The sequence below is a fragment of the Balaenoptera physalus genome (assembly GCF_965194825.1).
Source record: "Balaenoptera physalus genome assembly, chromosome: 11".
NCBI lineage: Eukaryota > Metazoa > Chordata > Mammalia > Artiodactyla > Balaenopteridae > Balaenoptera > Balaenoptera physalus.
The window spans coordinates 103607487-103623678 of record NC_138896.1 but is presented as its reverse complement, the minus strand read 5'-3'; the positions used below and the strand labels follow the sequence as shown (position 1 = coordinate 103623678).

At 42.2% G+C, this 16192-nt stretch overlaps 1 protein-coding gene across 5 annotated transcripts in view; it reads right to left on the bottom strand.

Annotated features, from left to right (window-relative positions):
* Positions 1-16192, bottom strand: part of OGG1 (8-oxoguanine DNA glycosylase) — a gene marked incomplete at its 5' end in the record, with an annotated part of 41425 nt that overhangs the window by 6695 nt on the left and 18538 nt on the right. For 4 of the 5 annotated variants that reach the window (XR_014251422.1, XR_014251423.1, XM_082415781.1 and 1 more), the window contains one exon: positions 14767-16158. Coding sequence is in view for 2 of the 5 variants with exons in the window: in XM_082415782.1 (XP_082271908.1) it covers positions 16123-16158 (36 nt within the window). Of the gene's footprint in view, positions 1-14766; positions 16159-16192 lie in introns of those variants that run through there. The other variant, XR_014251421.1, reaches the window with a different exon arrangement.

Genomic DNA, 16192 nt, shown 5'->3' with positions numbered 1-16192 from the left:
CTTCTCAGAAAAAAACACCCACACTTAATTTCTAAAATTAAGTGCTCAGTAAATTCAGTCCTTTACAAGGCACTGTTAAACTCGTTAAGCTACTGAATCTTCTCAACTATCCCTCATGGTAGGTACTAATAACATCCCATTCACAGATGAGGAAGCTAAGTCAGGAGTTTACATGTGTTGCTTGCTCAAACAATTGATTAGTGGTTGAGCCAGGTTTCAAGTTCAGTTCATCTGACTTGCGCACAGAGCCTCTTTATTACACAACACATCAGGGCCCCACTTCCTTACAGTCTGTGAATGGTACTTCCAGGCTCAGGCAGTGCACAACCTGTGCAGCCATACATGGCAGCCCTGCCTACAGACCCCCTGTTCTTAATTCACTACTCATTTCCATGTCCATTAGACCAGACCATAAGTATGGTAGGCGTCGTTAGTAGAGTGTTCCAGGAACAGAGACAGATTTGTGGAGGAGGTAGGATGGCAGCTGAGGTCCCATAATTAGGTAGAATTGTGAGAGAGGAAGGTAGATATTATAAATAGAAGGAAAAACCCTAGAAGAGTGACTGGGCCTGATTCATTAGGGAAAAAACTTAACTTTCTCATCAGTTGTGAGAATTCTAGTTATTCTAGTTATTCTCTATTGTACACCTACTATCTGCCTAGTACTGTGCTGGGCCCTTTACTCCCATGTCTTATTTGATGCTCGCCACACATCTGCAAGGTGAGTAGTAACATCCCTACCCTGCAGAGTAGGACATCAAGGCTCAAAAAGGTTCACTGCCTTCTGAGGCTACACAGCCTTGGTGCAGGAACAGTTACCACCATGATGGCACCACCCCTGACAGCGTTGACAACCACAGCAGGACAGGGAGTCCCTTCTTATGGACATACCCATGTCCGCTGGAGCCAAAGAAGGCTTCCTTTATGGGGTTTGGAGAAAGCTGGGTTCCCTGTGATGAGGCGGAGATTAGTTCCAGCACCTCAAGGTTCCAATTTTATTTGTTTATTATTTTATTTTTTGGCCGCACCCCACGGCTTGCAGGATCTTAGTTCCCTAACCAGGGATTGAACCTGGCCCCAGCAGTGAAAGTGTGGAGTCCTAACCACTGGACCTCCAGGGAATTCCCTAGGCTCCAATTTTAATTTGAAACAATACTGACACCTTATCACCAGTTTGGGGAAAAAGTCTTCTGTGTCTTGGCCCTGAAAATCATCCACCAGCATCGTTTACCTGAGTCCCAAATGCCTTACAATTGACTTTCAGAAACAGCAGGGTGAGTGAGAACAGGATTGGGCAGAGGTTAAGCCCTGGCGTAGGGAACGTGACCCAGCATGGGTCCCCAGGCCAGTTCTGGGGACGTGACTGGTGGGTGCTGGGTCCCAGGTGACTTCTGCTAGGAAGCAATGGGAGACTTCCCTGGTGGCGCAGTGGTTAAGAATCTGCTGCCAATGCAGGGGACACGGGTTCGAGCCCTGGTCCAGGAAGATCCCACATGCCGCAGGAGCAACTAAGCCCATGTGCCGCAACCACTGAAGCCTGCGTGCCTAGAGCCCACGCTCCTCAACAAGAGAAGCCACCGCAATGAGAAGCCCGAGCACCGATAGATAGATAGATAGATAGATAGATAGATAGATAGATAGATAGATAAATGAATGAATGAATGAATGAATAAAAAAGAAGGAGGGGTTCCCTGGTGGCCTAGTGGTTAGGATTCTGGGCTTTCACTGCCGTGGCCTTGGTTCAATCCCTGGTGGGGGAACTGAGATCCTGCAGGCCATGGGGCACAACCAAAAAAAAAAGAAAAAGGAAGGAAGCAATGGCTGGAACTTTGTGGAAAAATGGTCAGAGGGTAAATTCGTTTCCTGATCTGTGACTGAGGACTCAAAGGAGAGAACCAAGCACAAATGGACCATAACTCACTTGTTCGTGTATTAACTCGCTCATTTCTTCTCTTCACTCACCTCATTGATTTATTCACTCCATCTACCTGCCTCCTTTTCCTCATTCGTTCTTTGGTTTCCTTACTCAGTGACCCTGTTACCGTGGCTAAGAGCTATGTAGGTGACTAAGGCTTCAGAGATGGGGAGGCAGCTGGGCAGACAACCAACACACAAGGCAATAAAAGCAATAACAGAAGAATGTACAAAATGTGTAGGGACCTGGGACAGAGAATGGTTTAACAACAGCTTAGAGGGTCAGGAAAGCCTTCGGGGAGGATGTGGAAAGGAGGCTGCCGATCAGAAGATACTCCAGACAAAAGGAACAGCAAGGCACAAAGGTGCGAACAGCTTGCCTGCTTAGAGAGAGGTGAGAACTTCAGCGTGACTGGAGCCCTGGCTGTGTGGAGGGGGAGGGAAGGATGAGAGATGAGGTGGAAAGTAGGTTGAGACCAGGCTGGAATAGCCTTTGCATGGCAGGTTAAGGAGCACTGGTTTTATTCTTGACGTCAAGGGTCCTCAAAGTGTGCTTCCTGAACCAGCAACATCAGCATCACCTGAGAACTTAATAAAGATGCAAATTCTCAGGGGCCAGACCTACCCAGTCAGTAGGGCTACAGGTGGGGCCCAGCTGTCTCTGTTTTAGCATGCCCTCCAGCTGATTCCTAATGCATTGTACAGTTTGGGCATCACTTTCCTAAGCAGTATGGAGCCAGGGTTGGTTTGTGACCAGGGCAGTGCCATAATAACACTCTGAAATGGAAAGTACTCTGATAGCAGCATGGAAGCTGTACTGAATAGAGGGGGTGAGGGTGAAATTGGGGTAGACGGGAGTGCAATCATGTGCAAAGAAATACATCTGAGGGACTTCCCTGGTGGCACAGTGGTTAAGAATCCAGCTGCCAATGCAGGGGACACGGGTTCGAGCCCTGGTCCAGGAAGATCCCACATGCCTCAGAGCAACTAAGCCCGTGTGCCACAACTACTGAAGCCCGCGCGCCTAGAGTCCAGGCTCCACAACAAGAGAAGTCACTGCAATGAGAAGCCTGCGCACTGCAACGAAGAGTAGCCCCTGCTCTCCGCAACTAGAGAAAAGCCCACGCACAGCAACCAAGGCCCAATGCAGCCGATAAGTAAATAAATAAATAGTTTTTAAAAAGTGTCTTTAAAAAAAAAAAAGAAGAAAGAAATACATCTGAGATAGGGCTTCCCTGGTGGCGCAGTGGTTAAGAATCCGCCTGCCAATGCAGGGGACACGGGTTCAAGCCCTGGTCTGGGAAGATCCCACATGTTGCGGAGCAACTAAGCCCACGCAACACAACTACTGAGCCTGCGCTCTAGAGCCTGTGAGCCACAACTACTGAGCCTGCGTGCCACAACTGCTGAAGCCCACGTGCCTAGAGTGCATGCTCTGCAAGAAGTGAAGCCACTGCAATAAGACCGCGCACTGCAATGAAGAGTAGCCCCCACTCGCCGCAGCTAGAGAAAGACCGCACAGCTACGAAGACCCAACGCAGCCATAAATAAATAAATAAATAAATAAATAAATAAATAAATAAATAAAATAAATACATCTGAGATGGCGGACGTGGCAGGAACTGGTAGATGTCCTTCCAAATCTGTTCTCCCTTTCTTCTATAGTAACAGAACTCCTGATTTTTAGCTGGACATGTGCCTCTGAAAGACTAAATATCCCAGCCTCCTTTGCAGTGAGGTGTGATCACGTAACTGAGTTTTGGCTGACAGGATGTGAGTGGAAGAGATGTGTGTCACTATGAGGTCTTGGTCCCAGTGCGTGTGCCCTCCATGTCCCCCTCTTCCCCTGGCTGGGATGAGGCATGGTGGCCACTCATCTTGAAACATGTGGTCAAAGACACCATAGGAACAGCTGAGCAATAAGATAAGAAGCTAGGGTCCCTCTTACCTTGTAGTCATCGTACCAGCCTGAGACTGCTGTGGCCAGATTGTTATACACTTCTATTTTATTTAAGTCACAATTATTTTGGGAGTCTCTTAGAGAAACCAAACCTATATTCTAGTTGATACAGTGAGTAGGTGGCATGCCAAGCCCTCTTTTCAAACTATACCTGCTTCTGTCTCTTCCCTTCTTCTCCTCTTTCTTTTTCAAAAGAATTTGAGAAAACTTATAGCTGAGGGTGTGTCTCACGAGTTTCATAAAATACAAATATCAAGTTAAGCCCATCTGATTTAATGGAGTCGCCGTCATTAAGCGTTAGATTTAGCTCTAAGCTCCCTGGAAGCTAAGGCGAAAAATGGAAATATGATGAATCAGTCTCAGAACATTTGATATCAGGGTAAAGGGCATCTCCCAGTTTTCAGGACAAAAATTCTAATAATTTGTCATGCTGGAGAAATTTCTCAACTGGAGTCATATGTTGATAAGATTCTCCATAAATTTGGCAGCAAAAGGAGACGGAATTTCACATGGCGATTTCTTATCACAACCTTTGATGAAAGCTCAGGGCCTATTGTTAAAACAACTCTGGGAGGACGGTTATGCAAGGGAAAAAGCTAGGGTGATGCCCAGCACTGTACATGAATTTGATCCTCTCAACAACCTACGTCAAAGCAGGTAATATTATTACACTTATTTTACAGATGAGGAAACTAGGATACAGAAAGGGGAAGGGCCAGATCACAGAGTTGGTGGTGAGCCAGTTTTGTAAGGCAGGTCTTAGACTCTAGAGGCCCTTTTTACACGTCCCTCTCTAGGGCCTACCAGCACCCTCACATACAAAATTGTAGGTACTGTGGGCTGAGAATCAGAGAAAAGCACAACAATCATTGCCCCAGACGGAGGGCAGGGGGGAAGATGGCGGAGTAGAAGGACGTGCGCACACTCCCTCTTGCGAGAGAACCGGAATCACAACTAACTGCTGAACAATCATCGACAGCAAGACACCAGAACTCACCAAAAAAGATACCCCACATCCAAAGACAAAGGAGAAGCTGCAATGAGAGGGGCGTAAGAGGGGCGCAATCACAATAAACTCAAATCCCATAACTGCTGGGTGGTTGACTCACAAACTGGAGAACACTTATACCACATAAGTCCACCCACTGGAGTGAAGGTTCTGAGCCCCACGTCAGGCTTCCAAACCTGGGGGTACGGCAATGGGAGGAGGAATTCCTAGAGAATCAGACTTTGAAGGCTAGTGGGATTTGATTGCAGGACTTCGACAGGACTGGGGGGAAACAGAGACTCCACTCTTTGAGAGCACACACAAAGTAATATGCACATCGGGGCCCAGGGGAAGAAGCAGTGACCCCATAGGAGACTGAACCAGACCTATCTGCCAGTGTTGGAGGGTCTTCTGCAGAGGTGGGGGGTGGCTGTGGCTCACCGTGGGGACAAGGACACTGGCAGCAGAAGCTCTGAGAAGTACTCCTTGGCGTGAGCCCTCCCAGAGTCCGCCATTAGCCCCACCAAAGAGCCGGATAGGCTCCAGTGTTGGGTTGCCTCAGGCCAAACAACCAACAGGGAGGGAACCCACCCCACCCATCAGCAGACAAGTGGATTAAAGTTTTACTGAGCTCTGCCCACCAGAGCAACACCCAGCTCTACCCACCACCAGTCCCTCCCATCAGGAAACTTGCACAAGCCTCTTAGATAGCCTCATCTACCAGAGGGCAGACAGCAGAAGCAAGAAGAACTACAATCCTGCAGCCTGTGGAACAAAAACCACATTCACAGAAAGATAGACAAGATGAAAAGGCAGAGGGCTATGTACCAGATGAAGGAACAAGATAAAACCCTAGAAAAACAACTAAATGAAGTGGAGATAGGCAACCTTCCAGAAAAAGAATTCAGAATAATCATAGTGAAGATGATCCAGGACCTCGGAAAAAGAAAGGAGGCAAAGATCAAGAAGATGCAAGAAATGTTTAACAAAGACCGAGAAGAATTAAAGAACAAACAAACAGAGATGAACAGTACAATAACTGAAATGAAAAATCCACTAGAAGGAATCAATAGCAGAATAACTGAGACAGAAGAACGGATAAGTGACCTGGAAGACAGAATGGTGGAATTCACTGCCATGGAACAGAATAAAGAAAAAAGAATGAAAAGAAATGAAGACAGCCTAAGGGACCTCTGGGACAACATTAAACACAACAACATTCGCATGATAGGGGTCCCAGAAGGAGAAGAGAGAGAGAGAAAGGACCCGAGAAAATATTTGAAGAGATTATAGTCGAAAACTTCCCTAACATGGGAAAGGAAATAGCCACCCAAGTCCAGGAAGCACAGAGAGTCCCAGGCAGGATAAACCCAAGGAAAAACATGCCAAGACACATAGTAATCAAATTGACAAAAATTAAAGAAGAAGAAAAATTATTGAAAGCAACAAGGGAAAAACGAAAAATAACTCCCATAAGGTTAACAGCTGATTTCTCAGTAGAAACTCTACAAGCCAGAAGGGAGTGTCATGATATATTTAAAGTGATGAAAGGGAAGAACCTACAACCAAGATTACTCTACCCCGAAAGGATCTCATTCAGATATGACGGAGAAATCAAAAGCTTTACAGACAAGCAAAAGCTAAGAGAATTCAGCACCACCAATCCAGCTCTACAACAAATGCTAAAGGAACTTCTCTAAGTGGGAAACACAAGAGAAGAAAAGGACCTACAAAAACAAACCCATAACAATTAAGAAAATGGTAATAGGAATATACATATCGATAATTACCTTAAACAAGAATGGATTAAATGCTCCAACCAAAAGACACAGGCTCACTGAATGGATACAAAAACAAGACCCGTATATATGCTGTCTACAGAAGACGCACTTCAGACCTAGGGACACGTACAGACTAAAAGTGAGGGGATGGAAAAAGGTGATCCATGCAAATGGAAATCAAAAGAAAGCTGGAGTAGCAATACTCATATCAGATAAAATAGACTTTAAAATAAAGAATGCTACAAGAGACAAGGAAGGACACTACATAATGATCAAGGGATCAATCCAAAAGGAAGATATAACAATTATAAATATATATGCACCCAACATGGGAGCACCTCAATACATAAGGCAACTGCTAACAGCGCTAAAGGAGGAAATCGACAGTAACACAATAATAGTGGGGGACTTTAACACCTCACTTACACCAATGGACAGATCATCCAAACAGAAAATTAATATGGAAACACAAGCTTTAAATGACACAACAGACCAGATAGATTAAATTGATATTTATAGGACATTCCATCCAAAAACAGCAGATTACACTTTCTTCTCAAGTACACATGGAACATTCTCCAGGATAGATCACATCTTGTGTCACAAATCAAGCCTCAGTAAATTTAAGAAAATTGAAATCATATCAAGCATCTTTTCTGACCACAACGCTATGAGATTAGAAATCAATTACAGGGGAAAAAACGTAACAAACACAAACACATGGAGGCTAAATAATACGTTACTAAATAACCAAGAGATCATTGAAGAAATCAAAGAGGAAATCCAAAAATACCTAGAGACAAATGACAATGAAAACACGACGATCCAAAACCTATGGGTCGCAGCAAAAGCAGTTCTAAGACGGAAGTTTATAGCAATACAAGCCTACCTCAAGAAACAAGAAAAATCTCAAATAAACAATGTAACCTTACACCTAAACGAACTAGAGAAAGAAGAACAAACAAAACCCAAAGTCAGTAGAAGGAAAGAAATCATGAAGATCAAAGCAGAAATTAATGAAATAGAAACAAAGAAAACAATAGAAAGATCAATAAAACTAAAAGCTGGTTCTTTGAGAAGATAAAATTGATAAACCATTAGCCAGACTCATCAAGAAAACGAGGGAGAGGGGCTTCCCTGGTGGCGCAGTGGTTGAGAGTCTGCCTGCCAATGCAGGGGACACGGGTTCGAGCCCTGGTCTGGGAGGATCCCACGTGCCGCGGTGCAGCTGGGCCCGAGAGCCACAATTGCTGGGCCTGCGCATCTGGAGCCTGTGCTCCGCAATGGGAGAGGCCGCGATGGTGAGAGGCCCGCGCACCGTGATGAAGAGTGGTCCCCACTTGCCGCAACTGGAGAAAGCCCTCGCACAGAAACGAAGACCCAACACAGCCATAAATAAATAAATAAATAAAATTAAAAAAAAAAAAAAAAAGAAAAAGAGGGAGAGGACTCAAATCAATAAAATTAGAAATGAAAAAGGAGATGTTACAACAGACACCTCAGAAATACAAAGCATCCTAAGAGACTACTACAAGCAACTCTATGCCAATAAAATGGACATCCTGGAAGAAATGGACAAATTCTTAGAAAGGTATAACCTTCCAAGACTGAACCAGGAAGAAACAGAAAATATGAACAGACCAATCACAAGTAAGGAAATTGAAACTGTGATTAAAAATGTTCCAAAAAAAAAGTCCAGAACCAGATGGCTTCACAGGCGAATTCTATCAAACATTTAGAGAAGAGCTAACACCCATCCTTCTCAAACTCTTCCAAAAAATTGCAGAGGAAGGAACACTCCCAAACTCATTCTATGAGGCCACCATCACCCTGATGCCAAAACTAGACAAAGATACTACAAAAAAAGAAAATTACAGACCAATATCACTGAAGAATATAGATGCAAAAATCCTCAACAAAATACTAGCAAACAGAATCCAACAGCACATTAAAAGGATCATACACCATGATAAAGTGGGATTTATCCCAGGGATGCAGGGATTCTTCAATATACGCAAATCAATCAATGTGATACACCATATTCACAAACTGAAGAAGAAAAACCATATGATCATCTCAATAGATGCAGAAAAAGCTTTTGACAAAATTCAACACCCATTTATGATAAAAACTCTCCAGAAAGTGGCCATAGAGGGAACTTACCTCAACATAATAAAGGCCATATACAACAAACCCACAGCAAACATCATTCTCAATGGTGAAAAACTGAAAGCATTTCCTCTAAGATCAGGAAAAAGACAAGGATGTCCACTCTCGCCACTATTATTCAGCATAGTTTTTGGAAGTCCTAGCCACGGCAATCAGAAAAGAAAAAGAAGTAAAAGGAATACAAATTGGAGAAGAAGAAGTAAAACTGTCACTGTGTGCAGATGTCATGGTACTATACATAGAGAATCCTAAAGATGCCACCAGAAAACTAGTAGAGCTAACCAATGAATTTGGTAAAGTTTCAGGATACAAAATTAATGCACAATGGACTTGAGGACACGGGGAGGGGGAAGGGTAAGCTGAGACGAAGTGAGAGAGTGGCATGGACTTATATATACTACCACATGTAAAATAGATAGCTAGTGGGAAGCAGCCACATAGCACAGGGAGATCAGCTCGGTGCTTGGTGACCACCTAGAGGGGTGGGATAGGGAGGGTGGGAGGGAGATGCAAGAGGGAGAAGATATGGGGATATATGTATATGTATAGCTGATTCACTTTGTTATAAAGCAGAAACTAACACACCATTGTAAAGCAATTATACTCCAATGAAGATGTTAAAAAACAAACAAAAAAAACAAAATTAATGCACAGATATCGCTTGCATTCCTATACACTAATGATGAAAAATGTGAATGAGAAATTAAGGAAACACTCCCATTTACCACTGCAACAAAAAGAATAAAATACCTAGGAATAAACCTACCTAGGGAGACAAAAGACCTGTATGCAGAAAACTACAAGACACTGATGAAAGAAATTACAGATGATACAAACAGATGTAGAGATATACCATGTTCTTGGATTGGAAGAATCAATATTGTGAAAATAACTATACTAACCAAAACAATCTACAGATTCAATGCAATTCCTATCAAATTACCAATGGCATTTTTTACAGAACTAGAACAAAAAATCTTAAAATTTGTATGGAGACAGAAAAGACCCCGAAGAGCCAAAGCAGTTTTGAGGGAAAAAAACGGAGCTGGAGGAATCAGACTCCCTGACTTCAGACTATACTACAAAGCTACAGTAATCAAGACAATATGGCACTGGCACAAAAACAGAAACATAGATCAATGGAACAGGATAGAAAGCTCAGAGATAAACCCATGCACATATGGTCAACTAATCTATGACAAAGGAGGCAAGGATATACAATGGAGAAAAGACAGTCTCTTCAATAAGTGGTGCTGAGAAAACTGGACAGCTACATGTAAAAGAATGAAATTAGAATACTCCCTAACACCATACACAAAAAATAAACTCAAAATGGATTAGAGACCTAAATGTTAAGACTGGACACTCTAAAACTCTTAGAGGAAAACATAGGAAGAACACTCTTTGACATAAATCACAGCAAGATCTTTTTTGATCCACCTCCTAGAGTAATGGAAATAAAAACAAAAATAAACAAATGGGACCTAATGAAACTTAAAAGCTTTTTCAAAGCAAAGGAAACTACAAACAAGATGAAAAGACAACCCTCAGAACGGGAGAAAATATTTGCAAACGAATCAACGGACAAAGGATTAATCTCCAAAATATATAAACAGCTCATGCAGCTCAATATTAAGAAAAAAAAACCCAATCAAAAAATGGGCAGAAGGGGCTTCGCTGGTGGCGCAGTGGTTGAGAATCTGCCTGCCAATGCAGGGGACATGGGTTTGAGCCCTGGTCTGGGAAGATCCCACATGCTGTGGAGCAACTAGGCCCGTGAGCTACAACTACTGAGCCTGCGCGTCTGGAGCCTGTGCTCTGCAACAAGAGAGGCCGCAATAATGAGAGGTCCGCGCACCGCGATGAAGAGTGGCCCCCACTTGCCGCAACTAGAGGAAGCCCTCGCACAGAAACAAAGACCCAACACAGCCATAAATAAATAAATTAATTAATTTAAAAAAATTGGGCAGAAGACCTAAATAGACATTTCTCCAAAGAAGACATACAGATGGCCAAGAAGCACAAGAAAAGCTGCTCAGCATCACTAATTATTAGAGAAATGCAAATCAAAACTACAATGAGGTATCACCTCACACCAGTTAGAATGGGCATTATCAGAAAATCTACAAACAACAAATGCTGGAGAGGGTGTGGAGAAAAGGGAACCCTCTTGCACTGTTGGTGGGAATGTAAATTGATACAGCCACTATGGAGAACAGTATGGAGGTTGCTTAAGAAACTAAAAATAGAATTACCATATGATCCAGCAATCCCACTACTGGGCATATACCCAGAGAAAACCATAATTCAAAAAGACACATGCACCCCAATGTTCATTGCAGCACTATTTACAATAGCCAGGTCATGGAAGCAACCTAAATGCCCATCGACAGACAAACAGATAAAGAAGATGTGGTACATATATACAATGGAATATTACTCAGCCATTAAAAGGAACGAAATTGGTCATTTGTAGAGACGTGGATGGATCTAGAGACTGTCATACAGAGTGAAGTAAGTCAGAAAGAGAAAAACAAATATCGTATATTAACGCATATATGTGGAGCCTAGGAAAATGGTACAGATGAACCGGTTTGCAGGGCAGAAACAGAGACACAGATGTAGAGAACAAACGTATGGACACCAAGGGGGGAAAGCGGCGGGGGTGGTGATGGTGGGATGAATTGGGAGATTGGGATTGATGTGTATACACTAATATGTATAAAATGGATGACTAATAAGAACCTGCTGTTTAAAAAAATAAACTAAATAAATTACAAAAATTCCAAAAAAAAAGAATCATTGCCCCAGAATATGCCTGTGTTAGCCAAGAGAAATTAGTGAGATCTGGTAAATATCAGAGGGACCTCTGAGCCTCTTAAGATAGGCTGCCGCTGATAGGGTGAGGAAGTAGGGGTAGGTACCATGGAAGCAGAGGGGAAACCCCAAATTTTGAGCTTGATTTCAAGCTTGACTAGAACTTGTGGGGCTTCAAGAACGGAAGGAGAAATAATATTGAAAGTGCTGTCCTAGGACAGCTAATGTCTAGAAAAGGAGAAAAAAACTCTTCTCTGTCTCACTTCTTACTGAGCACCCACTCAATATGTACCAAGTATGTGCTAGGAACCCAAGTGACAAGGGAACTAGCCTACTGGGTGAAAGGCATTTTCTAAGTTGTCTCATTCTCAAAATAACCCTACAAAGAAGGTATGATTATTGGTGTGATTATGTCCTGCTCTAGATGAGGAAACTGAGACTCAGAGCTGTTAAATGATTTGCCCAAGTTCCCACAGCTGGTAAGGGGTGGGGGTGAAGTTTGAACTCAGATCTGTCTGACTCCAAATCTTTCAATGCGCTATCACTGTTTCATTAGCAGGGAGAGAAAAGGTGTGATGAATTCGACATTTAAATCCATTCTATTTCTTTGTTGTTATTGTTGTTAAAATACAATTTAAATAACTGAACACCAAACTGGACCACACCCACCATCTTTTGGCATAATTTTTTAAAAGTGACTTTTTGATTGTAAAATTAATATTACTCAACAAAAAAATGTTTGGAGACTACAGACATGTAGAGAGAAGTGAAAGAAACAAAACTGAATCAGAGGGACTTCCCTGGTTGCGCAGTGGTTAAGAATCCGCCTGCCAATGCAGGGGACATGGATTCGAGCCCTGGTCTGGAAAGATCCCACATGCTGTGGAGCAACTAAGCCCATGCGCCACAACTATTGAGACTGTGCTCTAGAACCCGTGAGCCACTACTACTGAAGCCCGCGCGCCTAGAGCCCGTGCTCTGCAACAAGAGAAGCCACCACAATGAGGAGCGCACGCACCACAATAAAGAGTAGCCCCTGCTCGCCGCAACTAGAGAAAGCCCACTTTTTCAACGAAGACCCAATGCAGCCAAAAATAAATAATTAATTAATAATTTTTAAAAAAACCCAAATCAGATAATTCTTTAAACATTAACATTTGTGGTGTTTCTCTCCACTCTGTTATGAATAATTTGTAGTTTGCATTTTACATTGAAGTTATCAAACTGCATACCTGCTTAACATTATAAGCATTTTTTCCCTGTTTTTAAGTAGGTTGCATTACCATCAATTTACGAGCTGTGAAATATTACATCTGGTAGATGTACTTTATGTTTTTTAATCATTCCCTTCTTGGTGATTTCTTGTAAATTTTCCTGTTATAAAAATATTTCTTCAAACATCTTGGCGTGTATATCTTTGTCCTAATTTAGGATTATTTCCCTGAAATTGATTCCCAGAAGAGAAATTCCTGGTTCAAAAGGCCTGGGCATTATTTCTTTTTTTAAATATATTTATTTATTTATTTATTTTTGACTGCGTTGGGTCTTCATTGCTACGTGCAGGCTTTCTCTAGTTGCGGCGAGTGGGGGCTACTCTTTGTTGTGGTGTGCGGGCTTCTCACTGTGGTAGCTTCTCTTGTTGTGGAGCACAGGCTCTAGGTGTGCAGGCTTCAGTAGTTGTGGCGTGCAGGCTCAGCAGTTGTGGCTCGCAGTCTCTAGAGCACAGGCTCAGTAGCTGTGGTGCATGGGCTTAGTTGCTCCGAGGCATGTGGGATCTTCCTGGACCAGGGCTCAAACCCGTGTTCCCTACATTGGCAGGCGGATTCTTTTTTTTTTTTTTTCAGAAGAATTCTTATATCCTTTATTAGACTAACCAATGATAATAAAAATTAAAACTAAATGCTTAGAGCTAGACTTAAATATGACCAGGAAGAAATAGAAAAAGAATCACTCAATCACTCAGTGGGCAGGCGGATTCTTAACCACTGCACCACCAGGGAAGTCCCAGGCCTGGATATTATTTAAGCCTTTGATGCATACTGCCAAATTGCTTTCCAAAAGAAAGATTTTTAGCAAGTCATTTTCCCACCAGAAATGTAGAAGTATCCATTGCTCACACTAACACCAGCTTTTGGGGTTACCAGTTTTTTTAAACTTTATATTTGAGAGGGTATAAATGGCTTCTTTTAGTTTGTACTTCCTTAACTACTTGTGAGGTAGAGAATGTTCCATGTTCATTGTGTTTCATCTGTCTCCTTTGACCATTTATTGGGTTCTTAGTCTGTTATCAATTTTATGTTCTTTACATAATGGAAATATTAACCCATTGTGTGTAAAACATTTCCCCAGTCTGAAGTTTGCCTTTTACTGTTAGTTATGATTTTGGAATAAAGTAGGGTTTTTTTTTTTTTTTTTTTGGTTTGTTTCCAAAAACAGAAGTTAAGAATGTTTTTATGTTTGTGATGCAACAGACAAGGGCTTAATTTCCAAAATATACGAACAGCTAATACAACTCAAAAACTAAAAAACAAACAACCGAATCGAAAAATGTGAAGACCTAAATAGACATTTCTCCAAAGAAGAAATACAAATGGCCAATAGGCACATGAAAATATGCTCAACATCATTATTAGAGTAATACAAATCAAAACTACAATGAGGCACCACCTCACACTGGTCAGAATGGCCATCATTAAAACGCTACAAATAACAAATGCTGGAGAGGGTGTGGAGGAAAGGGAACACTCCTGCACTGTTGGTGGGAATGTAAGTTGGTGCAGCCACTATGGAGAACAGAATGGAGGTTCCTCAGAAAACTAAAAATAGAGCTACCATATAATCCAGCAATCCCACTCCTGAGCATATATCCAGACAAAACTCTAATCCAAAAAGATACAGGCACCCCTATGTTCACTGAAGCACTATTCACAATAGCCAAGACATGGAAACGACCTAAATGTCCTTCTACAGATGACTGGATAAAGAAAATGTGGCACCTATATACAATGGAATACTACTCAGCCATAAAAAAGAACGAAATAATGCCATTTGCAGCAACATGGGTGCAACTAGAGATTATCATACTAAGTGAACCAAGTCAGCCAGAGAAAGACAAATAACCATATGGTATCACTTACGTGTGGAATCTAAAATATGACACAAGGAACTCCCTGGTGGTCCAGTGGTTAGGACTTGGCACTTTCACTGCTGTGGCTCAGGTTTGATCCCTGGTCGGGGAACTAAGATCCTGCAAGCCGTGCAGCATGGCCAAAAAATAAATAAATAAATAAGATAAAATATGACACGAAATGAACCTATCTACGAAGCAGAAACAGACTCACAGACATACAGGACAGATTTGCGGTTGCCAACAGGGAGGGGGTTGGGGGAGGGACGGGGTGGAGGCTGGGGTTAGCAGATGTAAGCTATTATATATGGAATGGATAAACTCAAGGTCCTACTGTATAGCACAGAGAATTATATTTAGTATCCTATGATAAACCGTAATGGAAAAGAATATAAAAAAAGAATGTGTATATATACATATACATACATATATATATATATGTATAGGCGAATCACTTTGCTGTACAGCCGAAATTAACATAACATTGTAAATTAACTATACTTCAATTAAAAAAGGAATGTTTTTATATTTGTAAAGAAACCTGTCCATCTTTTCCTTGTGATTTCTTCCATTTTTCTCTAATCTTAAAAGATCATTCACTCATCTAATGGCTAATTTTCTGTTGGATTCAAGAATTGATGGAGGGACTTCCCTGGTGGTCCAGTGGCTAAGACTTCGAGCTCCCAATGCAGGGGGCCCAGGTTTGATCCCTGTCAGGGAACTAGATCCCACATGCTGTAACTAAGAGTTCGCATGCTGCAACTAAAGATCCTGCACGCTGCAACTAAAGATCCCACATGCCTCAACTAAGACCTGGGGCAGCCAAATAAAGAAAGAAAGAAAGAATAATAAAAGAATTGATGGAGATGTCTGAATTGTTTTGTCATTTTTTAATAACAAAAGAGAGAAGAGGATTATTTCCTTTACTTTTTTTTTTCATATATTTGACTTTCCTTGCCTTTTTCAGTACCTTGAAATATGCTCACTGGAAGTGGGGGCTGTAGGAGGAAGTGTGTATATGTATACACATCAAAAAAAGTCTGGAAGAATATGTACCAAAACATATTAACACTTTTTTTTCTGACTGATGGGAGCAGGGCTGGGATGGATTTGTTAGTTGTGCCTGCCCAGCACTACTATTTCCTTTGGGCAAGATAGCCATCTTCATTCCCTGTGACTTTGGTGTGGCTGCCCATGACAATACACTTACCCTGTACAGCACCTTATTCCTCTGGCAACAGTTCTGGGGGTAAAGGCATAGGCATGTCACTCCAGCAGAGCCCATCGGAGTCCTTCCCTGAGACTGATACATGAAACTGGGTGTAGCTCCTCTTTTGCTGGGTTCAGTTGGAAAGTTGGGGCTGCCTCACACCATGCTTCCTGCCAGGTAGAGGAGATCACTCTGTAGAGGAAAGGAAGCCGAAGTGTAAAGAAAA